General features: G+C 32.4%; 2 protein-coding genes across 13 annotated transcripts; one reads left to right on the plus strand and one right to left on the minus strand.

Annotated features, from left to right (window-relative positions):
- The first annotated feature begins 7,299 nt into the window (after nt 1-7,299).
- On the plus strand, nt 7,300-15,106 carry LOC129286697 (phospho-N-acetylmuramoyl-pentapeptide-transferase homolog). 5 transcript variants are annotated; one of them, XM_054922692.1, is made up of 10 exons: nt 7,522-7,586; nt 8,968-9,039; nt 9,477-9,535; nt 9,611-9,689; nt 9,780-9,828; nt 11,015-11,465; nt 11,582-11,646; nt 12,256-12,443; nt 12,946-13,154; nt 14,662-15,106. In XM_054922692.1, the coding sequence occupies exons 3-10, from the start codon at nt 9,512-9,514 to the stop codon at nt 14,842-14,844; spliced, it is 1,248 nt and encodes a 415-aa protein (XP_054778667.1). In that variant the 5' UTR covers nt 7,522-7,586; nt 8,968-9,039; nt 9,477-9,511; the 3' UTR covers nt 14,845-15,106. The 5 variants fall into 5 exon arrangements, with proteins under 5 accessions (XP_054778664.1, XP_054778663.1, XP_054778666.1 ...); XM_054922689.1 differs by lacking the exon at nt 9,477-9,535 and having other exon boundaries at nt 7,300-7,586; XM_054922691.1 differs by having other exon boundaries at nt 7,396-7,533; nt 9,611-9,828.
- Nucleotides 15,107-19,269: 4,163 nt separating this feature from the next.
- On the minus strand, nt 19,270-23,853 carry LOC129286005 (cytochrome P450 710A1-like). Of its 8 annotated transcripts, none has more exons than XR_008587449.1 (3): nt 21,946-23,853; nt 20,955-21,242; nt 19,270-20,396 (listed from the first exon to the last, which is right to left on the minus strand). XR_008587449.1 is itself a non-coding variant. In XM_054922038.1 (2 exons), the coding sequence occupies exon 1, from the start codon at nt 23,513-23,515 to the stop codon at nt 21,980-21,982; it is 1,536 nt and encodes a 511-aa protein (XP_054778013.1). In that variant the 5' UTR covers nt 23,516-23,853; the 3' UTR covers nt 19,270-20,396; nt 21,946-21,979. The 8 variants fall into 8 exon arrangements, 5 of the variants coding, with proteins under 5 accessions (XP_054778013.1, XP_054778011.1, XP_054778012.1 ...); XR_008587450.1 differs by having other exon boundaries at nt 19,270-20,406; XR_008587451.1 differs by lacking the exon at nt 19,270-20,396 and adding an exon at nt 20,431-20,867.
- Nucleotides 23,854-25,640: the final 1,787 nt, after the last annotated feature.

Consider the following 25,640-nt stretch of genomic DNA (forward strand, 5'->3'; position numbering starts at 1 on the left):
TAAACTCTTTTGATAACGTATTTAAGCATGATAATTTACTTTGAAAACTAAAGAAAAAAAAAAAACTAAAGTTAAAACGGCTAAACAAAAGACAAAGGGCATTTCTTGACCAGGGTTCGCTTACTCAAGATCATGATATCTACTGATATATATGTATATATTAGCAACAAATTCAACAAATATGGGCGCGCGCTTGTGTGTGTTTTTATGCTAAAGCCTATATAGCTAATTATATTATTCATGTTATAAATATTGACTCAATCAATTGGACTCTGCAATGTATGTTGAAATATATGTAGTTGATACTTCCTTCTATTTTAATACTCTGATAAAGTTAATCAATTTTATAGTTCTTAATAAATAATAATAATCATTTTTAAACTTGTAAAAAATATTTTACTTTTCAATTTCATCCTCACTAAATTAACGAACACAATAATGTGTGTTTGAAAATTACAATTTAGTACAATCTAGAAGGGATAATATTAAAAAAATTAATTCCTACACCTCTGTCTTATATTTAAGACCAAATAGGCCTTTAAAACTCTATCCTATAATTAGGCTTGAAGGAGTATATTAATCCAATGTCAATGTCAATATATAATAAAACAAATAACAAGTTGGCATTATATACAAGTAGTATGTGGCCCGTACGATGTATGAGATGTGAAAATTTTGAAAATAATTTAAATAAATAATAATATTTGCTTAAAATCAAGAATAAATTGCCTTTATATAAAAATGATTAACTCATAAATTACATTTAGATATATTACAAAAACCAAAATGTAATAATATCACAATGTATGATGATAAAAGTCATAAAACACAACTTAATACCTTATTCAATAATTGGAATAACTCATATCTTATCTTAAAAACTCAGTCTCTATTGTTATTATCAATACAAAAATAAGAACATATGTGTTCTAAAAGTAATGCCTCCACAATCTATAATGGACAAATTCATATATTTAAAGTAAATAATAAATTATAAAATGCATCTATAAGGATTTTGTTTTTAATATACTAAGAATTTATGACATAAACTTCACTTATACCATATTACGACTGAGCCTCAAAATCGCAACCATTTAGTTCAATCTTACTTCTCATTTAGTTGACCCACTCTCATGCTTTATCTTCCTTTTCAACTTGATCTCCTAATTTGAGAGCCTATCCAAAAAGAGTTAAAATTAATATTAAGACAATAATGATTTTTATCAAATAAGTTGGTTTCACTTTTGATAGAAAAAATCTAATGAGATGGAACTTTCTTCTCTTAAAGCATCTTAAATTGAGTTGGCATCCAACATAATGAGGGAGACAACTTGGTATGTAGTTGAAAAACTTGATACTTGAGTGTCAAAAAATCTGCCTTTTTGTTGAAGTACGAATTTCAAGTATTCCATTCTCATTCTAAAGTCTATCTCATTGAAGTTTTTTCCCAACAATTCCTCCTATAATAGCCTTATTCTACTGTAACCTTAAAGCCTATTATAAAAACAAATTGAATAGCAATAAAAAAATGTGTGGTTTTTACAATTAAGCATATGTTGTGGAAATTACTTATGAATATGGCATAGAATGAATATTTCATTGAGAAAGCTAACCTTATTTATATCATGCTTTGTCAAAACAATATTTGGGTCTTTATATGCATTAATCACATCACTAAGAAATTAAGAACGTCGTGAGAAGAACTTGAATATCCTTTCTCTAAAACTTCCCAGCATCCTAAACAATGTCAAAAACTTGTCTACCATATCTCCATATCGAAATATGCTTTGTAGCTTTTTCACTAATCTCTCACCCTTTTCACACAAAAACCATCACAAACCTTGCGTGCTTCATGGCTTTGATCTCATCAATCATGTAAGCATAGGAATGATGATAAGGGAAAATTATACTTTGATTTTTGTGTCTTTTATATAAAAAAATGAATTAACATTCTAAAAACTGAATGTGAAAGTGGTATGTACGGTTGCATTGAGACTATTTTGTTTGAAACTATAAATGGGATTGGTCTTTGATAGTTGGGTAGGGATGTTATGAAAATTAAAATTTCTCCTTATCTTTTAAATTTAATTTTAAAATTGGAAATAAAAAGTTTGGAAGATATGACGATGGGGAAGTTTTTAAGTGGAAAGAGTTGCTACGATAGTAGAAAAATTTTGAGATATAGGGGGAGTTATAGTGTTTGATTTTTTTTATTTATTTGTGTATATTTAAAAATATTAAATTTAAATAACATTAAGGAAGTTGTGATTAAAGTAGATAGATTATGAAATCTGAAAAAACAGGAGAAATATCCCAAAAATTTAAAACATATAAATTAGATTATTTTATAAAAAGATAAGTAAAATCGGATGTAGGCCACGTTATAATGTTTGATTTTTTTTTTTAAATTTTCTTCATGGTGGAGACGTTTTCTTATATCTTTTAAAAATGTTAAATTTAAATAACATTTAGGGTGGTTAAAGTGGATAGACTGTGGAATCTGAAAATTAGGAGAATATAAGAAAACTTTAAATATATAAATTACCCAATGTTATATAACATAATTAAAATTGGGTTTCGGGAGAGTTGTTAGATTTTTTTTTAAGTCTTTGCATAGTAGATACTTTTTTATATATTTAAAAATATTAAATTTAAATAACATTTAGAAATTTAAGATTATTTATTTATTTAGGAAGTTAGGATTAAAATGGATAGATTGTGGGATCTGAAAATCTAAAAAAATATAAAGAAATTTAAAATATATAAATTAGATTGTTTTATATAATATTATTAAAATCAGCATGGCTCTTTAAAATTACAACATTTTGTAAGTTAGACATGTGTCAAACTTAGAAGATAAATTTACATTATACTATATTGGAGTGATAAATTTAATATAATGAAAATGACTGTTATATTTTGTCAATCTTGATTCTAACTATTAAATGACAAGTTGCTTGTTGTCATGATATATTTTAGTAACAATAAAATAATTTATTTTAATAAAATATAAATAGAAAGTTGAGATGATGGAGAGATGTTTGGAGATAAGATAGTTTTATCTATTTTAAAAATTCACACAATAAATAATAAATAAATACATGTCACATTTGTTGTCATTAGATGTTAATTGCAATTCTATCTTTTTATGAAGTGGAAATAATGAGGAGATACTTGAATAAATGGTAGTTTTATTTATTTTTAAAAATTAAAAATTAAAAAAATATATCAAAAATAGAATTAAGGACACATGTTTTCGTTAGGTGTTGGTAATAAAATTAGGGGCTTGAAGGAGTATATTAATCCAATGCCAACGTCAATATATAATATATAATAAAACAAATAACAAGTTGGCATTGTATACAATTTATGAATAGTATGATTTATTTATCAAAATAAGTAGTCACTTGAGTTATTATATAAGTTGCTTCTAACTAACTCGGCAAAATTAAGATGAGTTAGTTAGAATAATAAAAATTATTTTAAGAATAAATCATTTTTTATTTTGTTTTTAGATATAAAAAGAGTGATTTCATGTATAAGAAAAGTTTTTTAAAAAAATTGAAATATTACATTTTTTTTAGAATTTTCCAAAAGATATTTTTAAAATTGTATATCAAAAGTTATAAAAATTACGACGAAGTGATTTATATAAAGAATCAAAAAAATATTATATAAAAGGACTAGAAGGAGTATGATACATAATAAATATGTCTTATATTTAATAAATTTTATAAAAAAAAAATCACGCTATTCACATAAATTGTGTAACTTCTTTTTCAAAGCATACATAAAATTTAGGAAAATAAGACAAAAATGAAAAGTGAAGAATTGCCATTGAGAGTGCCATGTCCCTCTCAGCCAGGGGCTTACAAGCCCTTCGGTCTTCCAATGGCCAATGATGACAAACCCCACTGAAGTTGACATCTAACCTTGTTTCAGACAAATCCAATGACAATGACCTCAATTTTAAACTATATTCAAAATAAGAAGAATTGAAGCTGGGTAAGATTTAGTTGACAAAATAAATTAATTAAAAAAAGTAGTGAGTATGACGTCGAACTATCTCTTATAATCTCTTTTATCATATCAAACAGCCCCCAGTGTTCATTGTGCTAAAATAAATATTCCGGTAACTGAACATTTTATTTTGCTATTTGCATTAGTCAAACCATTTTTTTTAATGACATAAATAAGTTGCAAATGCGGAACTCCTAGCACTAGTTGAAATAATTTTTTCTGGGGTCAGTTTGTTCTGATGCCTATCTTGATAAAATTTTATTTTATTATTTTTTTATACCTGTGATCCATAAATTTATTTGTTTTTTTTTGCCAATCATAAATTTATTTTTTTACCTCTATAAAAGACTACAGGGTGTTTGTGTGTTGAAAAGAAACATTAATGCTATATTTAGATATACATAGATTTAGATTTAAATTTAAACTAAATTTATTATTTGAATAATTAAAAATATATGAATTTGAATTTGATCCAAATCCAAATCCAAGTTCTCACTTAATCTTTTTATAATTTAAAATCCTTTCTAAACCTATATTATTTCAAGTCTTACTTTAATTTTTTTGTAATTTGACCTAAATACATGAAGGTTTGATTGACTTGCCAATGGTAATTGGATTGAATCACCAAAGTTGATAGAAACAAGTTACCATAGTTGATCGGGACGGGACAGCTGACTTTCACCGGAGCCAAACCAATGGTGACTACAGGGATGGGACGGCAGACTTTCACTTGGACTGAACCGACGGCGACGATGGGGACTAGACGATTGACTTCCAACGGCATAGGATCAGACCGACAGTGACAGCAACCAAACTAAAGGGATGGCGACAGAAGGTGATAGTCCGATCCTCACCTAATGGAAGTTGGACTTTTGGTCTTTGTCACTGCTGTCGGTTTAATGTCGATGGAAGACTACCATTCGATCCCTATCATAATAATTGATTTGATCCCGATGGAAGTCGACTGCCCAGTTCTGTCATCCCAATCGATCCAGTCCCCGTCGATCAAGTCTAGGTGCAAGTCGGCCGTCTTGTCCTAGTCATTGAAACAGTTTGGTCTCGGTGGAAGTTGGAGGTCCTGTCCCAGTCATCACCGATACCACAGTCTCAGTTTGTCTAATCCCATTAAAAATTGGCCATTTAAATCGTCGAGTTTGACTAATCTTCTAAATTTCTTTTAGATTCAAATATTGAATTTAAATTTTTTATTATTATCTAAACAAAAAAATTAAAATCTATAAATTTTAAATGTGAGATTTTAAATATAAAATTTTAAATTCAAAATTTTTAATTTAAATTTACCCATCTAAATACAACCTAAAGTAATTTTAGTTAACTTCAAGATGTCGTTACTGGATACTATTTAATGGCTTATTCCGTTATCCCATTAAATCAATTTAATTGTTTTCATGTCTCTTTCAAATAAAGAATAAAAAAATATTTTTTCCACACCTTTTGACTAAATTATTCAAGTGTAATTTTTAGACATTTATTATTAAATATATTTTATTTAATACTTCCTTTATATCAAATTATAAAATAGCTTTAAATAATTTTTGTCCCAAAATACAAGATAATTTAAGAAAAATAAAGTTTTATTAATAATATTTTTTTAATATTACCTTTTAAGTAGAGAAGGAATTGAAACGATATTGTAGCACACTTCCCCTATGCCATAATATAGGACATCTTTTAAAAGTCTTGCTTGGTCTTAAATATAGGATATTGGATAACTTTTATAATTATTTTTTAATCATACTCTTTCTTCATTTATTACTCTCTTTTTTTAAAAAATGATATATTGAAATTATGATTATCAAAGCACTTAAATATGATATTTTTTTGCCTCAATTTATAAAACACTTTTATGAAAGATTTGACATCCTGAAATATAAGACACTTTAATAAAATTAGGATTTTATTGAATAGGTTTATTATAATATCATCCATTCTTTCTATATTTAATTTATTCTCTCTCTTTTCAATATATTAAATGACGAGTATTTTTAAAAGTTTATATTTTTATATTAAAAAATAAATTTATTAAGTATATTTAATAAGATTTATTAGTATGTTTGATTTTATTAAAAAGTATCTTATAACTTAGAACAGAAAGAGTATTTAATAATAGCAAAATTTAAAATATGTAAATTTTTTAAGAAATTAAGGTTTAAACTATTTTTTTTAGAATTGTAAATTAATTACTAATATCTTATATTTTGATTCGGAGCGAGTAATAATTAGGCATGTAGGAACATTTTTGAAATCTTATAGTTTTGTTGTGAAAAAGTAAGTTTGTAATAATTAAATGTGTAGGAGCATAATTATCTTAAATTGTCTTATAATTTTTGGACAGCAGGAGTATATGGCAGCTATACAATTCTTTTTTTGAAAAAATCATTATACTTATTTACAAGACTATCAAACTCATGAGTTTAAGTAAACTTATGAAAAGGATATAATCTCAAATTATAAACTCACAAGAGTTTATTTTTATTAATAAATAAATATTAAAAATACATAATTAAGTAATTAAAATATAAAATATAATAATAATTTAATTTAAATATATTTTAAATATAAATTATGAAAATTAATCCATTCACATTGAATGATATCATACCCAACATAAAATTTTCGAAACATGTCAATTTATTTTTGGTATTTCTTATTTTCTTTTTATATTAATATTACTTTTTGCTTTTTGAGACTTATTTTTTTAATTAAATCCTACCACTTTTATGAATTAATTTTTATATAGTATATATTTAATTTGCTCAACTTAATAAAAAATTAGTAAGTTTAATTAAATTTGCATTTGATTTAAATTTATGAACAAATTAATAAGATTTTATAAGTTAAAAATATAAAAACAATAAATTTAAAAATTAAATTTATAAATTTAATTGATTTTGTACATAGTTGACATTTATAAACAAATTAACGTGATTTCATAAATTAAAAATGTAAAAATAATAAATTTAAAGAATAAACTCTATGATTTTACGATGCGGAGACACGAAAAAGGCCATGCAATCACAAGTCACAACAGGCGGTATTTTTTGGTCCAACACAACAAATGCGAGACAGAATACAAAAGCGCGTGACATCACGCTCCTCGAGGCGCGTCTTACTTAGCAAACGCCTGCGATGATTTCGAAGTAAGCAACGGCCGGTGTCTCAGCTAAACGATGTTCATTTCGGCGTTTTCAATTTTCAGCAACTTTCTCCACAGTCCACATTCTATTACCCACTATGCTTGCCTATATATATATATAAGCCTCTTCCCTCGAATATGCTTCTTCGCTTCCTTTTCTTCAATGGCATGACCATCTCGTCCTCCTCCTTCCCCAACCTCATCTCATCTACTACTCTCCTGAGATCTTCCTCTTCTTCGCCTTCTTCTTATCTGCAATTCCGTCGCGGCGATGTATTCTCATTCCCGTGTCCTCAGCCACCACTATCTCCTTCTCGCATCGCACAAACACTTCTCTCGCGCTATAGCTTCTCAAGGTCAATCTTCTTCGTTCGTTCGTTACAGCTGTTCCCATTCCTGTTCCCCTCGGGTATATTTTCGTGTTGATCTCCCTGCTTCCGACTTCCTCTTATGCTGTAATGCCTTTTCAAATATGATTTTGTTTAATTTGTTGTCATTTTTTCCGCCCGATAATAATCCATCAATTGAAAACTTTGAGGTTGCTTGAACTCTTATTTGCTGACCACTGCTTTTGTTGAAGCTAATAGTTTGGTTGAGACAACAATTATAAAGAAGGAAGTTCAAAACAGTTTATTTACTGGAATATGTTAACCTGTAATCTTGAATCTTTGAAGTATTGTAAAGAAAAGAGCTCTGGATTCCTTACAGATAAACGTGAGAACAACTCGACATTAAGGAGGTCATATGATTTACAGAATAGATGCTCATAGTTATAATTTTCACTACTATCAATCAGCATACATTAATATTTCGAACTACTCATTGAAGGGATTTCTCTGGCTGGCCTTTGAAGTGTCATAGATCTCTGATTGTAGATTGAAGTCATTAAACAATTAATAAACAATCTAATCTGCCTCCTACATCTGATTGTAGATTGAAGTTATTAAACAATGAATAAACAATCTTACCTTCCTTCTACGGTGATATCGCACCTGGAAAAACCTTGGTCGTAGGTGTCTGGTCTTGGTTATTAATTTCCTTATTTGAGGCCTCACATGTAGAGCATCATTTTTAAAGAGTCAATTCCGTGGGGTTCAGTTCCTGTTATCTATTTTAATTTGAAAGTTGAGTAGCCAATGTCTAAGGCACTGTAGAGTAAAACATGAATCTTAGAACTCTACATCGCCTGGGACTTTTGATGGAAAGTTGTGAAAGACCAACTTTAAGCTTAGGAAATACTATTAGGAATTCTGTTATTCTTTTGTTTCCACGATAATTATCTTTTATTATCCTTTTGTTTAATTTATTTTTCAGCTATCTTGTTACCTCTTGGGCTTTTTTTAAAGTCCTTAGTCATTAGGCTAGCTCAGTTTTGATTAAATTAATAAAATCCCATATATTATATTGCCTTTTATCTTTTCTTCTCCCTTCTTCTCTAGTTCTCCCTCCTCTCTCTTCCTTTCTCTCGTTTCTTTACTGGCTCTACATCAACTTGCTATTTGCTAAGCTCACAACTCATAAATCCCAAGGGCCAGAATTGGAGGCTTACTACGCGGAACATTTTTCTACTCTTTCATTGTAGAATTTGTTACTTTGTGATTTTGAGACTGTTAGTCTTAATGTCATCTCGATCCTATGTTCACCAATTAATAGCTTTTCATTTGCATATCATGTAGGTTTTTTATGAGATGCTTTTCCAATCTGAAACCAATAAATTTTTTACCATGTCTTCAACTTTAACTTTTATGCATCCAGTGCTAATAATTTAAGGCCTGCTTTATTTTGTGCAGTTGAATCCATTGATTATTCAACAATATAGATGCTGTGGTCAATGTAGTGTTCTTACTAGAGCCTTTGGTGAGGTAAGTTACCATTTCTCTAGAGCCAATATATTTATATATATATATTTTGGATACAAATTTGACACTTCATGCTAATTTTTCTTGAAAAATATGCGCAGAATAGCATTTGTTCTTCTCTGCATTTATTAACACACTTAGTTCCATATTTCTATTCCCTTGACCCATATTTAATCTGTCTTTTCCACTGAAAATGCAGATATTGAGTCTTAAATAAAAACTATGATGGGTTGTCCTGACTATTTCAGTTTATAGGTGGTTTGAAACTCTTGGCTTTCCAATTAATTACATTATGTTGGGCCAATTTAGAATGTCTAGAAGAGACTGATTAGCGGGAAAGGAGAAACTATCTTCATGTTTATTTGAAGCCATCTCTGCCTTCCTCAGCATTCCTCTCTGTCTGTGCATTTTTGTCTGTATAACATTCTATCCCCATTCAGGGTTTACAATGGGGAGGGGAATGCATCACATATGAATGCGACAAAATGAATCCTTTCAGGTCTTGTCAAGATTTTTTCTTGCAATTTATCTAGATTGATACAATATGAGTCATGATATTGAGTATGCTTTACAGGATTCATTTGACTTACCATTGCTTGACGAATGGGATCTTGATGGGAACTCTTCTGGATATTTCCTCTCATCCAGTGATGGTGAGGATAGTGATGGAGAAATAGTTCTTGCTCCAGTGAATGATGTTGATTTACCTTCCATTTCTGTGTCAAATAATGATGCTTTAACAGTGACCGCTCATCGACTTGCAACTCTTGGGAGGGGACGCAGGAGACATAGGCAAGTATGCAGAATTAAAGCAAGTGGTCTTGTCTCGGTTTTTTTTTTTTTTTTCCTGAAAGAAAAGTTATGTAGTTTGAACGGTAGATTGAGGAGGTTAGGGGTTGTGGCAGTATTTTTGCTAGAAACTGTGACCTTACTGTCAGTGACTACTCCATTCCAAAATGCTTAAGCTGTTAAAGGAAGGCATTGGATTGGTTTTATTAATATGACTCGAAATGGAGACTTTGTCACTTGTAGTAAAAGAGAAGATCAAAGAGGTGATATATAGTAGAAATGTTGAGAAAGGGAATTAATGTAAATGTGAGGAGATCTTCATTTTACAAATAGAATCTGCTTGATATCTTGGTCTACACTTTGAGGCTGAAAGAATTACTTCTTCCATGTTTTATGATATAAGGAAATTTCATATTCTTTGTTTCCTGGTCTGATAAAACCATCATATGTTGAATGCGATTTGTCCTTTAGCTGCACCTCGTCAATGATAAGTACTTCTTTGTTGACAATGGGAGTTTGGCTTAAGCATAGCTACTGCAACCTTGTAGGTTGCTTTTTAATTCTTAGGTGCCTTTAGTTTAGATTGATTTCTCATCAATTGGGTTTTATTTCTAACAAACCTCTAGCTTTGTAAGCTTCACCTTGATGGGGAATGTTAAGTGATATTAGGGGCTTGGGAAGCCAAGAATCCAGAAAAGTTCAATCGAGAGTTACATGTAGGACACCCAATGTAACAGTGTAGTTGTCTTTGCAGATTAATGTATCAGAATAAATAGAAGCTGAGAAGTCAGTGTAATTGAATCTTTGAATTCTATATTGTTTAATGTGCCTTCCATTTCTTCCCAAGTTTCTTAATGAAGCTGTTTTCTGCATTGTAATGCACTGGGGCTCACTACAATGATATATATATATATATATATGCATGTATGTATATAGCTGGACTTTAATTTGTTGCCTAAAACTTTGCAAATACTGTAACTGCTTTATTATGCGGGTGTACCCCGGTTACTTTGTAAGTCAGTGTCATTTATCTCTGTTCCTGCATTGGCAATTATTTTTTTCAGAATGATTTATAAGTTACTTTTTATGCTAAAGATGTAATTGATTACATTTATCTTGTCAAATCTACTGACATTTGCATTACTAGTCCTATTCTTTTTATATAAGAAGTTTCTTTTTAACTTTGCAGGAAAAAATTTGGCATTATAATTAGTTTTGGCCTCATAATCTTCTCGACAATGCTGCTTTTATACATTGATTGGTGTGCTTGGAGAATTGTTAGGCTACCCTTGCCCCCCTTTTACATGACCCGTCCATTTCTTATATCAGCCTTTTTGGCGGCTTTTGTTGGCTACATTTGCATCCCATTTTTTCAAATTTTTGAATTTATACAAGTATTTAAGAAAGAAGGGCCTGTTAGGCATCTGTTGAAAAAGAGTGTGCCCACATTGGGGGGTTTGCTATTTGTACCAATAGGAATATTTGTTACTAGAGCGCTTGGTGGTTTCTCCTCTGTTGAAGTGTTAGGGGCAGCTGGTGCAACTCTGGCATTTGCAGCAATTGGTTTACTTGATGATATATTCAGCCTCACTACAAAACAAAAGAGAGGTTTACCTGGATGGGCAAAAGTTCTTTTGGAGGTGACCAACTTTTCATTAAACTCTTTGTTTTGGATCTTTTAACATGCTTGTCTTATTCCATTTACTTGAATTTTTTTTATGGTCTTTAAACAAATCTACATTGTCTAACTGCACAGGCTGCTGTTGGAACGTCATTCTCAATTTGGTTGGATATCTCTAGCATATCATCGCCCTACGGCATGTATATCTTCTTGTACTAATCTGACCGCATTTTTCTGATGGTAACTAACATATCTGTCCCCATAGCAAGAAATTTTACGGTCAGTTTCCAAGAAGATTTTGGTCCCTTTTGTGCTTTTGAATTCTTTCAAGAATTTTAAAAAATGCATATGAAGAATTTTTTTTTTTTTCATTGACTTAACAGGTCTTGGCCCTCCTTGCCTGTGTAACCTGCCATGTTTTATCATATTTCAGACATATATTATGATTTAGGTTTTTGATGATGCAGAATCTAGCTATGCTATGACATCACTCCGTTTTATTCCTCATAGAGCTAGGAAAATGTTTAATTTCTAACTGCTGCAGCCTGCATATTGTCTTTTCTCACAGGCACTTTAGTTTCAGTGTGTATGAGTGAAATCATATCTTATTTAGAAATTCAAAGCTGACTGCTTGAACAGAAATATAGCCTGTTTCTGATGTACTTAAGTATTTTTTAAGTAATTTTGAGGGAAAATGTGTGTATTAAAAAAAAATGAAGCCATTAATTGGGTTGAACAATATGTCGCTTTTGGGATTGCTTTATAACGCTTGCCTCCCACTTTGCTCTGTCTTTTTCACTTAAGTGCAGGAAGATGCTGGTTCCTCTACCACTTGGCCTTGTGTACTTGGGACAATATTATCGACTTTTGACTTCATTTTCTTTTGTTTCCATGGGACATGGTGTTGAAATAACCAATGGTCTTGATGGACTAGCCAGTGGTATTGCTGCATTGGCATTCATTGGAATGTCGATTGCTGTGCTTCCAATATGTTCTGGTTAGTAGAATGTGTGAGGCACTCCTTAATTATCATAAGACGCGTCCATCCTGCTATTGCCTTTCATTCTTGACTTGAACATGCTTATGCTAGCATGATATACTTAACATTTTAACATAGTCAGTAAATTGTTTGCTTCGTGGGGAGGTTTTTCCTGGCCTTACTCAACCATCTTAACTAAATATCTCTTTATTGTAATTCTGTTGCACCTTCATCAGTGGAATTCCGTTCATCATCTGGATTTAAATTAGTAAAATACAACTTTGTCATTTATGACTTCATAGTTCTGCTTGCCCATTCTCACTGTTCAGGAGAGGAAATTTCAATTACCTCTCTAAGACCGGGCAGAGGGAAAGTAAACTTTCCCTCTAATTTTACAGGACACTGAAAGAAATTATTGCTCGTCATCCAAAATTTTCATGCTTTAGTATGATAGGAAGTTGTTATAATCTTGTTTTTTGTTTGGTGTATACTTTATTGATTTGTAAACATGTCAAACCAGGTCTTGCTATCTTTGGTGCTTCAATGGCTGGATCTTGTGTTGGATTTCTCCTTCATAACAGATACAAGGCATCTGTTTATATGGGTGATATTGGCTCTTTGGCACTTGGTGGTGCATTAGCTTCAATGGCTGCATGTACTGGAATGTTCCTTCCACTACTCATTTCTTCCGGAGTTTTTGTTGTTGAAGCATCATCTGTTGTGATTCAGGTTCTGCCCGTGATTTTATTGCATTTTACATTTTGTTTTCCAAAGTCTCTTTTTAATTAACTTGTCGCTTGGCCTCAACAATTCCTTCTTTTGTTACATATTATGTCCAGCCCTCTTTACATTTCAAGTTCTAGTGACACTTACATTGAGGCACAATGAATATTTACATAATTCCAATGCCACTGAATTCAAAACATTCACTGTCTAGCCCTTTAAGCTAGTGGCGGAACCAAAACAATGGTAGAAGAATGAGGAAGGGCGAGAGACAAGGTGGTAAAAAACATAGGGCTAGACTTAAAAATTCCAATGCCACTGAATTCAAAACCATTCACTGTCTAGCCTTCAAAGGTAGTGGCGGAACCAAAAAAATAGTAGAAGAGTGAGGAAGGGTAAGAGACAAGGTGATAAAAAACATAGGGCAAGTGTTATCAGGTTCAAGTTTAATTTCTGATCTTAGTAATCCATTGTTATTTAGAGTTATTAAGCCTATTTTGGATTTTTTGACTTAAGGTATTTTGAAGCTTATTAAATGCTCTTCCCACAAGTTTTTTGCTGCTTCATTTGGCCAGGCAAAAAAATTTTGCTTTTTCTTCAATGATATTTGTTTTGGTCACCGTACGAAATTTGGGTTAAATCATTCCAGAGACTATGAGGAGGTCAAAATTCAACCCAGCAAATTGCTTTCCCTTCATTCTCACTTTTTTCATGCTCCGGGAATTTTTGTTTCATGTATGCCATATGATGAAACTTAAAAGTGTGATTTTGGATGATTCTATGAAGAGCGAATTACGAGTTAAAAATCTCTGAATGCAACAGTCAAGAACTCAATGATTGATCTCTCTACAGAATCACCCTTGATTTAATTGCATGCGAGTAATGCAGAGAGAGGAGTGAAAATGAAAATGCATGTATGCTACCTTGGCATGGCTCAACTAGTAAGGGGTTGGTTGAGAACTAGAGGCCTGAGTCTGAGTTTTACATTCAAATCGTTTTCACCCAAATAAACAGAGAAATAAAGAGAAGAAAGAGTATACTGGCCTTTGATATGAATATTTACTCTATTTCTCTCTTTTCTCTCCATTGAATATAATTTTAGGTCTCATCAAATCAATTTTGGGGATTGGAAAACTTTTAGTACTTCAAGTTTTCCTCAATTACTGATATGGTCCTTGAAGTTTAATTTTTATTAATTGAAGTCTTTAAATTTTCATACCCATGCGCAATTAGTCCTTATGGTTTGAGGGGGAAATAACACCATAAGGACTAATTATGTATGGTTATGAAACTTTCAGGACTTAATCAATAAGGATTAAAATTCAGGACCAAATTAATAATTGAGACAAATTTGAGAAACCAAAAATTTCATTATCCCTAAATTTTATCTATGCATATTTGTGTTACCAATTGGGTTTTCTTCAATTTTTGGATAATACTGCTGGAGCCAGGAATTTGTGATGATATCACATTGTAACTCCAGTGAGTTTTCCTTCTTTTTTTAATCTATCAGGCGATCTACTTCAGTATAACTAAAGGTTTGCAGCGACTAAGGCGCTACTTCTTGCATATGGCTCCCATCCATCGCCATCTCCAACTATCTGGGTTCGGGGAACCGACTATTGTTGCAGGTGCATATATTATATCTTCACTACTAGCTTTGCTTGCTGGCTATGTCGGTCTGGTTTCAGCTTAACATCCTTAGAAGCTTATACGCTCATCTCTGTTATAGTAATCTGCATTCTTTTATTCATTGCACACACGCATAGAAAGAGTGGTCAAGGTTCCATAGTTACGTCGTCTTCTTCTTTTCGGGTAATGAGTTCCATAGTTACTGTCTCACAAAACTATTAGCAAGATTATCAAATTTTGGTGAGTCTTGTAATTCTGTAAGAGGTTTGTATTTAAAAAAAAAAAAATCCACAAGAGAAGCCATATTTCCACTTTCTATTTAATAATCTTCACTGCTACCTTGAACTTCTATCTTATTATGAGAAAGTATATACTTGTTATGTTATAGAATTATATATTTATCACCATTTGAATTTGAAGCCAAGTCATGTGATACGAAGTGTTGATAGTAACAAGAGAATATACACCCTTTTGATTTTATTAAAAAAACAAGAGAATATTATTCACTTATCAGTTATCATTATCATCTTTTTGTTAAAATCTTTAGAATAAAAATGTAAAAAAAAAAAGCATATAAATGTATTAGATAATTAAAAATGTTGCCAAAGTCAAACATGAAGGTAATATATTTTCAAAATGACATCACAAAATCAACTTTTGTGAGGTATGAGTTGACTTTTCTTAGCGTTGTGTGTGTGTGTGTTATTTTTTTTTTTGGGGGGGGTGTTGTGGGGGAATCAAATCTAGCTCCGGCATTGCTAGTAGACATTAAAATCCTGAAGTGTGTGTGTGTGTGTGTGTGTGTGTATTTATATATAGAACAATCGCCTTAACATAATGTTTGATTAGCTTGCTTCCCTCTCCTTGTTTGACTTGTAAAAATAGAGGGAGGGTTGGAAAATTTCCTCCCCTTAAAATTGGAGGAATTTGGAGGAAGGGTATAATTTTGTTGTCCTATGACCAATATGCCCATATTTAATTCTGCCCAAAAATACCCTCCTGAAAAAACCCCAAATCCCTTTTTTTGGGGTAAAAATTCATAAGTATATTTTATTAAACATTCATATAATTTTTTTTAAAAAAAATCCTTAATTGTGAGTACAATTGTCCATGTGTGTAATTATTTTCTCTCCTCTCTCAAAGAGAACAAGGTAACGTTAAAATCTCTCTATTCTCCTCTCCTATTGAACCAAATAGAGTAAAGCATGATTTAATATCCGTATTATTGATTTGTATATCTATGTATGAGAAATTTATTTTTGGTCTCTGAAATTGTGACAACTTAAGTCAAGATCTCTACAATTTTTTTACTAAGAAATTAATCTTTTAAATTATGGTCAACTTTATTCAAAATCTTAAGAGATGACATGTAACTATTACGGCAATAATATGTTGATGTGGTACTTATGTTTGGTGACAATTGGAACTTTGGCTAAAATTAATCACTGTTCCAGGAATTGATTGTTGTTGTTGTTGTGTGCGTGTGTGTGTAATGATCCTGCCTCAATTTGACCATAGTTTTAAAAGCCAAAATCTATATTTCCCCTCAAGATATGTAATGAAATTAAGTCGTAATGTTTATAAACTATGAAGCGTAAATCTCATTTTTCAAATTATGTATGGTGGTAACTTCATAATGGATCTGCTATATCTTATCCTGTGCCTCAAGTGCCTCGGCACATGTGCTTTAGCGGACTGTGATGTACGGGAATGGTGGCCCCAGGTTTTTTTTTTTTTTTGAAAAATGACAAGACAAAGCCTTAAACAAGAATTAAAGAAGATAACTAGCAGGTTTCACGAACTCTGATGCAAAAGATAGTTTTGCCATAACTCATCTTCTCGTTTTGTTTTTATCATGAGCATCATATGCAAACCAATCAATACAATTATTCATTTCTCTAAACATGTGATGTAATCATAAAACCTCTCAATATTTCACAATCACATCTCTGTTCTCCCCAGCAATGCACAATGCAGGGTGCTCCCTGGTTTTGGAGAACCCACGTGGAGCCCCAAATTTAAACAGCCATCTATTACACTGAAGCATGATGATATTATAAGAATCATAATAAATAATGTAATTCCAACAGTTATTCTAAATATTTCCGGTGAGAAGTATCCAAATTTGAGCATGTGCTCCTCCGTGAATCCGCACTTGAGCAAACCTATAAAGACAAATCATTGGACACAGATAGCTAGTGGCAACTTTTAATAATTGAGAAAATTAACGTGCTTTCAAACTCATACCCTCCTCATCAATTAGCCCTTTTTTTTTTTTGGTGCTGTGCTCCATCCCTTTCAATTTATAAAATGTTTTGAGGGAGATTTAGTGTCCTAAAATATAAAATATTTTGCTATTGATATTACTTTTTAAATATTATCATTCTTATTATATTTTTTAATATTCTTTCACAAATGAAATATTAAATGAAAAACATTTTTGAAGTTTATATTTTTATTTTAAAAAATAAAATTATAAAGTATATTTAATCATCTTGATTGATATGCATAATTTTATTTAAAAATATCTTACAAATTACTTCCTCTGTTTAAAAATATAAGGCATTTTTAATAGAATTTTACCCCTAATAAAATACTTACCTACTTTTAAACTAACCCTATCTTTTTATATTTATCCATATTAAGCACCCTATAATAAATATAAAGTCACTATCAATAAGGATACTTAAAAAAAAAGAAATTATTACACTTCAAAAGACTTAAAATGCCTTATATTTTTTAACATTTAATTTTTCAAAAAATATCTTACATTTTTTAACAGAGGGAGTAAGACAGAAGGAGCACCCGATGATGGAGGTTTCTGCCCTTAGAATCAATAAGGAATTTTGAATGTCTTGGAGTTCTCTGTGCACCTTATCTGCATTGTTTCACAAGTACTTTACAAAATTTAAAGAGAAAAAAACACACACATATATATTGAGGAATCTCGTGAATATGGTCCCAATTATGGGTGTAAGCATGTGAAAAGTAAAAGCAACACGAGAACAAAAATTTGAAATTCGAATGTGCTTTCCAAATATGACATGGATTTTGAGGGGCTCATTGGATTGATTTTTTCTTTTTTTTGGGTCAAATGTCGGTAACGCCACAAATTGTATGTTGATAGCTCCTGCTGCTGTTGACCTGTTGTTGCGCTTCACTGGAGCCCCACCTTTCCTACCATAATAAAAGAAAAGTACGAAAGCTAACTTTCATATCCCTTAATAGTAAATATCCTTCCACCAAAACCTTCTGCATCTCAAAAAGTGTACTCCCAGTTCATAAAATTGTTACTCCCTCTACTTTTACTTGTAGGAAAAAAAAAAAATATATATATATATATATATCACACGGCTTTAAAAAATAATTAACTCATTAATTATATTTAAAAATAAAAAATTAAATTAAAATTTTTTATTAATTATGTTAATCAGGTCTTCATTAATTATTTCTTATGACTGTTAATGATAAAATTATGAGGATTAGTTTAAAAAATTTATAATAAGTGCTTGTTGAAAAATATAATTTTACTTATAAAAAAAATTAAAATTATCAGTTTTTCTATAAATTAAAACGGGGGGATTATCATTTTAGGATTTCAATAAAATATTAATTACTACTTTAGTTTTATTTATAAGGAATTTTTAACATGTTTCAATAAAATAAACTCATTAAAACGGGGGGATTATCATTTTAGGATTTCAATAAGATATTAATTACTACTTTAGTTTTATTTATAAGGAATTTTTAACATGTTTCACTATAATTAAGAAAAACTTTAAAACTCATTAATTATATCTAAAACTTTAATAATTTTTTAATTTTATCCCTATTAGATATGCATAATTTAATAATATATTTTCTTTCTCCAACATTTAATGGAAGTCAAATGAAAAAATTTGCAATGAAAATTCAATGAGGTAACTTATAAATATAAAAAAAAAATCTTCTCCCTCTACTCTATAAATAAGAGCAGATGAAATATTTTTTTTAAAAAAATAATTCTAAAATCCTTATAGTTTTCCTATGTTTTGTACTAGGTCTCGAAAGTTTTTTTCAAATGGATCTTCTTTATTTGCGTTTGTGCGCCTAGAAAAAGGAAATCAGATGATTCTTTCTTTGTTTTCCCTTCTGTTTCTTTATTTTTAACTTTGAAATATTATTGAGGAAGAAATGTTTTAAATTAATTAATGAAATTCATTTTTAAAAATGTCATTAAAAAAAAGAAGAAATGGAGTGACGATTCTTTTTCTTGAAAATCCAAAGTATTGTTTCAACATGTATGTCACTGAATGTGCTGGAACGTCTTTCTATTTCAATTCTATGATAATAAAATTGGAAAAATCTTGAAAAAATTATAATAAATTCTGATTAATTATTTTTAAAAAAATTGAAATTTGATTAAAAAAATCAAATAAACAATTTATTTTATATCTTTTTTAGTTCATGCTGTCAAATATATTAGTCCCTACTTTTTTTGGTCACAAGAAAAGGGGAAGAGCCACTAGGAAAGACCAATAAAATCCAAAGAAAGAAAATTATTACACCGTTGAGGCGGATCCTTCAGAATTGTAAACATGTCTAAAAATAATCTCACCATCCCTAAGGAAGAAAGCTCTTGCTTCCTCAACAATGTCCCTAAAAGGATAATTACAATCACAACCTCTAAGGACTAAGGGTGTGTTTGGATTTTAATTGAAAAAAATTGATTAAGAAAAAAATTAATTATTAAAACGTGATGGTGTTTGGATAAAATTTCAAGAATTGATTATGATATTGATTTTTTCAAAATGGAACAAATTTCAGCTTGTTCAAATGAGTTTTGGAAGCCAAATGGAGTTTGGGAAAATTGAGGTGTTTGGATAAAATTTTTCAAAACCATAATTTTAAACCTAGAATTGATTCTAAAGGGTCCAAACAGGCCCTAAACTAATAGCAGCCAAGCAGAGAAAATAACAACTTCATGGTAGCCACGCTCCCTGCTAAGAGTCCATCCCTGAATGACGCCAATCAGTTCAGACACAACAGGCGGCACTGATATTACTTAGCTTGGAGCTAAATCCAACTATCCAATTGTTGTGCCTGTCACCCAAAATTTCACCGTAGCCACTGCTTCCATCAAGCATGACAGAACCAATAACATGCAGCTTGATAGATCGAAGTTATGAGGATTGAATAAAGAACGATTACTCAATAATTCCATATCCAAGGTAGCTTGAAATAGGCTAGGGAGGCCACCTGGATTCACATCCTCAGAACCCTCCCCAGGCACGAGATTACAGCGAGCAACTCAAATATCCAGCATTTGTATTTAGAAAGCAAAAGCCAAGAAACCTTTTTAGTGTATTCCTGACCAGCCTCATGTTTTAAATTCCACTTGACCCAATTTGCTCCTTGTAGCGTCAAGAAAGTCTCCTTAGAATCGTCTGAGGACAGAGAGCTTGCGATTTTTTACATTGGTGCATTGGAATCCTCTGTTGTGCTGCATCCAACTGGGCAGCTATCACTGGTTTGCATACCTCTCCTAGCTCTAAGCTCCATTGTATGCACCCTCCCATGATTAAAAAGCCACTGGTTTGCCCGTCTCCACTGGAGTTTCCACACATTATCCAGTCGCTGGTGATTACTTGCAAAAAGAAAAGGAAAAATTACTCTAAGCTACCTTGTAAGGATTTTAATTATTAAGAGACTTCATAAAATACATAAAATGCTCTCAAGTTTTAAATCTTATGTAATTATAACATGACAAAGGAAAATGACAACTTGAGTATGAGTTTAATATTAAGTTATGATTTTTTTTTTTTACCAAATTATAATTGCATGGGAATTGGGACTTGACAATGATCTGTACATTTTATGAGATTTTAAGATAATTAAAATTTGTGTGTGTAGCTTTTCAGTAAAGTTTGCGGAAGACAATTATAGATAAGTTTAACAGAAAAGAACCATCAGAAGACGACTTTTAAAAGAATTTATTATCTCCTCTCTCTCCTCGTAGGGTGGGTGCACTTGGTTCAAACGGTCAACAACATGTGATGTAGGCCAAACCAACAGCCTAGCTTATCTCTGTCCCACTCACCATTCGCCCTATAATAATCAGCCGCAAACTCATTCTTATCAATAAATCCTTCATAAACAACGATATGATCAATTAAGGGAATATCCATTTCTGACCTGTCATCCAACCAGAAGGAAGGAAGTAGTTGCACCATTGCCAATTTTCCACCCAGCTCCCCCTTTGAATTTATTCCAAACATCACAGATACTATTCCAAGGGATGAATGTTGCTTCTTTTTGGATGCACAGAATACATATGATCACCACCATAACAGCATCTAGTTTTGAAGACTTTCACTCAAAGAGCTTCCTTATTAGTCAGTAGATTCCAGCAGAGCTTCATTCCTCATTCTGTTTCTTCAAATTCTTGATACCAATGCCACCTTCAGTTTCATCTCTGCTAATCTGCATCATGCATTTTCTCATCAGAGACTTCTTCAGTTTGATCCTCCATTACTATATCCTTCGCCATTTTCTTAATATTGCCAGCCATCAAACCCTCCTCCTCTTTGGAAAAGCCTCGACCTTCTTCGCCGGACGTTTCCTCAGTCGTGACCGTCTTTCCTGAATCATCACCCTTTCTCTCAGCACTCTCCCCAGGTAATTTGAAAGCAAGAAAGCCTTTTCACTAAACCTTTTCCTCCCCTAATTTTACAAATATTAAATTATTTATATTTTGAAGTAAGATTATATGGGAGAAAAAAATGCCTATATTTTGAATTGTGGGAGTATGATATATATTGCTCGAATTTCGAAAAGTTAAAAACCGCCGCATCTCAACGAATTTGCTTTTTAACTTTCTTATTGGATTGCCAATAACCACCAACCCAACAATGATCGCCCACGTTCACTTTTACACAGACTTTTACGAGACGAAACAAAACAATGAATAAAAATACCTGGCGGTCCCATTTTTCCAACACCCAAATTCAAACAAATGAATTAATAAAAAAACAAACAGACATGGGACAACCTCCCCGTTTTCCCCCTTGCCTTGTCACTGACAGCGACAGCTTTGGGGGAAAAGATTAAGTAACGGGAAGAAGAATTTGAAAAAAAAAAAACCTACAATAAAAATAGTTTAAAAAATAAAAAATAAGAAACTCACGTAGAAATTAGAATATAACAGGAGGGTACTTTCGTCATTTCGTCAATTCAATCTGTGGGAAGAAAGGATATCGCGTGCATCGCCTCTTCAGGTAAACCTTGCAATCGTCCTTTGGGCAAATTGTAGGAACGTAAGCGATTTCATCGCAGCCATCCGATCTGTGCCTCTTGAAATCCATCAACGACGCAAACAATGCTATGAACAGAACCAGGTGGTTGAGAGCGTATCTCTGCCCCACGCACTGGTGCGCCCCGGCACCGAAGGCCAGGAAGTTCCTTTTGAATATTTGATCCTCTTGCCTCCCCTCCGAAAACCGGTCGGGGTCGAACCGATCCGGTTCGGTGAAGCCCTGGAAGGAAGAATCGAATGCGGATGGGAATACTATGCACCCTTTGGGAATCGTGTAACTCTCCGTCAACGGGAAAGCCTCCGCGGCTATGTGCGGCACCAGCGTCGCCGGCGGCCTGTATCTCACAACCTCACGCGCCACAGCTTGCGTGTACTTCATCTCCCTCAACTGCTCCGCAGTTATCAGAGTATCGCTCTCCGGAGACCACACCCCAGCCACTTCCTCCCTGACCTTTGACAAAACGTCTGGGTGCGAATCGAGCAGCGCGACCGCCCACAGAAGCGACGAGGTGGAAGCATCCTGTGCCGCGAAGAGAAAATCGAAGAGATACCCGCCTATCTCGACGTCGCTGGAGTACGGCGGCGGCGGATTTCCGGCGGCCTTGTTCTCGGCAATCTCCCTCAGTGTGTCCTGCATCCAGTAATCTATCAAGCACAAAGGATCTTCGCCTCCCTCCATCCTCTTCTTGCTGTGCTCCGCGCACGTCCCTAGGGTTTTGGCCAGTCGGTCAACGGCGAGTCTGGCGTTTCGAAACGCCGTCCCGGGAAAATCGATAGGCAGTTTCATGAGCCCAACATTGAAGTGAAAATAATCCTGCTTAAACCTCTCTCGGGCCTCCAGGCCCAAATAGGGGCCCACGAACACCGTCTGAGAAGTTTCCAGATTCATATCCCGGGCCAGAACCCGAAGCGCAATCGGGTTCGGTGCATTCTCCGACGAGAGCTTCTCCCATATCTTGAGGTGCTTGAGGATGATAATCTGCTGCAACGCGGTGTATGTAGAGAGAGCCTTGGGGGTGAAATTCGGTGCGATCCGACGGCGGAGGTCCTTGTGTTCTTGGCCCATCATGTAGATGAGATTGTGTTCGCCGAAGAGCTTCTTGCCGAACGGGTGACCCACCAAGTGAAACGCATCAGGTCGAACGTTCGCGAAGACCTTATGAGAGAGTTCGGTGTCGCGGATAAAGAGGACGAACTTGCCGATGATGTAGTTGGCGGAGAATCCCAGATTGGATGACTTGGCGAGAGCCGATTGGACGTCCCAGAACTTGGTGGGGCTGCGGACCAATGAGATTGCGTTGCCAAGGAAGGGAAGAACCAGAGTAGGCCCAGGTACGAATCGCTTCTTTCTCAGGTACGAGATCTGTTCCAAGAGAAGAAGAAAGAGGACGAAACAGATGAAGTAAGGAGCCAGGTGAGCGAGGCTGAGGAAGATGGTCATTTTCTGGCGAGGTAGGGAGGAGAGAATTTATTGCACCAGACAGGGCAAGCACCGTTCAAAGAATGAATTGGGTGGGAAAACTCAAAGTGTGTTGCTAAAAGAGGAGAAAGAAGCGAAGGTCAAAAATGTGGAATGATGAGGTCAAAATTCCCAGAGGAGGGAAAACAAGAAGTTGAAATGGTGGGGATGGAGGAGATGGGTTGGGATTTGGAGTTGCAGACGAATTGGAATTTGCAGATTCAGGAGAAAGAGAGAGAAAATTGAAAGGAAAAAAAAGAAATATGGCGGGATTGGAGGCTGAGGGAGGTGGGGTTGAATTCCAGCTGGTCAAGGGGTAGGGAGTGACGTGGGTTTGGTTTCTTTTGTTGCAAAAGCAAATATATAAACATGCACACTCTCAAACCTCCTCCTGTTTTTTGCCAAAAAATAAAAAATAAAAAACCTCCTTATTTTTTATTTATATTTTGCCTTTTCGCAGGGTATTCGAGGGAGAATCAAAGGTTAGCTGTACTTGTTAAGGGTTAGTTGTCCTTATAATAAGGGAGAATTATATTCTCACTCGAAAAAATTATTTACAAACAATAATTAATATAAAATAAATTATTATTAAAATAAAAATATAATTTTTTTAAACGAGACTTACTGTTAATTTATATTTATAAATAATTTTTTTAAGTAATCCTTAAATGTGAGTCTTTCTAAAACCAATGCCATGTTTTTCACTTCTTGTTTGGAGAAAGCCTTGAATTCGAATCAAACGTTAACATATTTATTTGGGGCGGCTCTCTATCTGATAAAAAATGACTAGGTTCGGATCTTAGGGGTATAGAAAGTCAGTATTCAATAGTACAAACTGTAATTTAATCGAATTAACTTAAGGGTTGTTAAAATAATATGATGTAATTAGAATATATAAAAATATTTATATATAATTTTAAAAAGAGTAATATTTAAATAAAAAATGATTCATCTAAATGTAATTGAAATATTCAAGCATGAACTACATATAATTTAACAAAACAAGGTTACCAGACTACAAATTTGATATTTAAATAAAAAATGATTCATCTAAATGTAATTGAAATATTCAAGCATGAACTACATATAATTTAACAAAACAAGGTTACCAGACTACAAATTTGATATAGATTACTATTTTTTAACATTGTCTTTTCAAACTTAGTAAAGGAAGAAAACATAAAAAATTTAACATGACCGGGCCAGCTAAAACTCTTGACCAAACTATTAGTTCACAAATTCACCTGTTTGACCAGCCAACTCGAATTAAATTTTAATACTGTAATTTTTGGTTTTATTAAATTAGATTTTTAGTATTGTTCAGCTCACAAAAAATACTTAATACTCCCTCCGTTTGTTACTATGAGGTCATTTTAAGTAAATTGCATAGAATAAGAAAGGAAGATAAAACAGTTAAAATTTTTTTTTCCCAAAAACTATTATAAAATTTCAAGATTATCATGATTAAAGTCATTAATTTATTTGACAAATTTAATTAGATCACCTTGATTTTTCCACTTTATGAGGGATATTTTAAAAAGAAACTCATAAATGCTTTGCTTACATATTAAAGAATGTAAAAATTTCACAACATCATGAACAAAATTTTGAATATTTATTGAGAAAGGTATCGATATTTAATATCCGACTGTGGTTTCAACAAGGTTACCTCAAAGATGCTTGTAAACAATTGCGAAATATATATATATATATATATATATGAAAATTTCTAAGTGACCCTTCTTTATTTTGGACGAAATAGAAGTGGTCTAATAATAAGAAATAGAGACAAACCATCCAGTCTTTTCTAGCATAACTTTTACTTTGATCAATTTTTTAAGCATAACTTAAAAAGTACTTTTCTGTTTAAAAATGAAATTAGTTTACTTGAGATTGTTTTGGTGTTGCGGTTGCTTTAATTTCCTGGCACTAAAAATAAGAATAAACTGTTGGCTTAATAATCAAGATAAAGGATCGCAAACTCTCGATAGTTTTGTTTGTATATTATTGTTCCCTTATTGTAATGGAAGTTCTTGCTTATTTTATTGGAGGCATAGCCACAATTATATTGTGGCAACAATTTAATTTCTGTATAAACAATAGTTTT

The sequence above is a fragment of the Prosopis cineraria genome, unplaced genomic scaffold (genome assembly GCF_029017545.1).
Source record: "Prosopis cineraria cultivar Desert tree isolate PC_DT_omini unplaced genomic scaffold, ASM2901754v1 PC11, whole genome shotgun sequence".
NCBI lineage: Eukaryota > Viridiplantae > Streptophyta > Magnoliopsida > Fabales > Fabaceae > Prosopis > Prosopis cineraria.

Coding starts and splice junctions, on each gene's coding strand:
- LOC129286005 (XM_054922038.1), bottom strand. CDS start 23,515: ATGACCATCTTCCTCAGCCTCGCTCACCTGGCTCCTTACTTCATCTGT.
- LOC129286697 (XM_054922688.1), top strand. CDS start 7,449: ATGTATTCTCATTCCCGTGTCCTCAGCCACCACTATCTCCTTCTCGCA. Junction 11,647..12,255: donor ATATCATCGCCCTACGGCAT/GTATATCTTCTT, acceptor ACTTAAGTGCAG/GAAGATGCTGGTTCCTCTAC. Junction 13,155..14,661: donor CATCATCTGTTGTGATTCAG/GTTCTGCCCGTG, acceptor TTAATCTATCAG/GCGATCTACTTCAGTATAAC.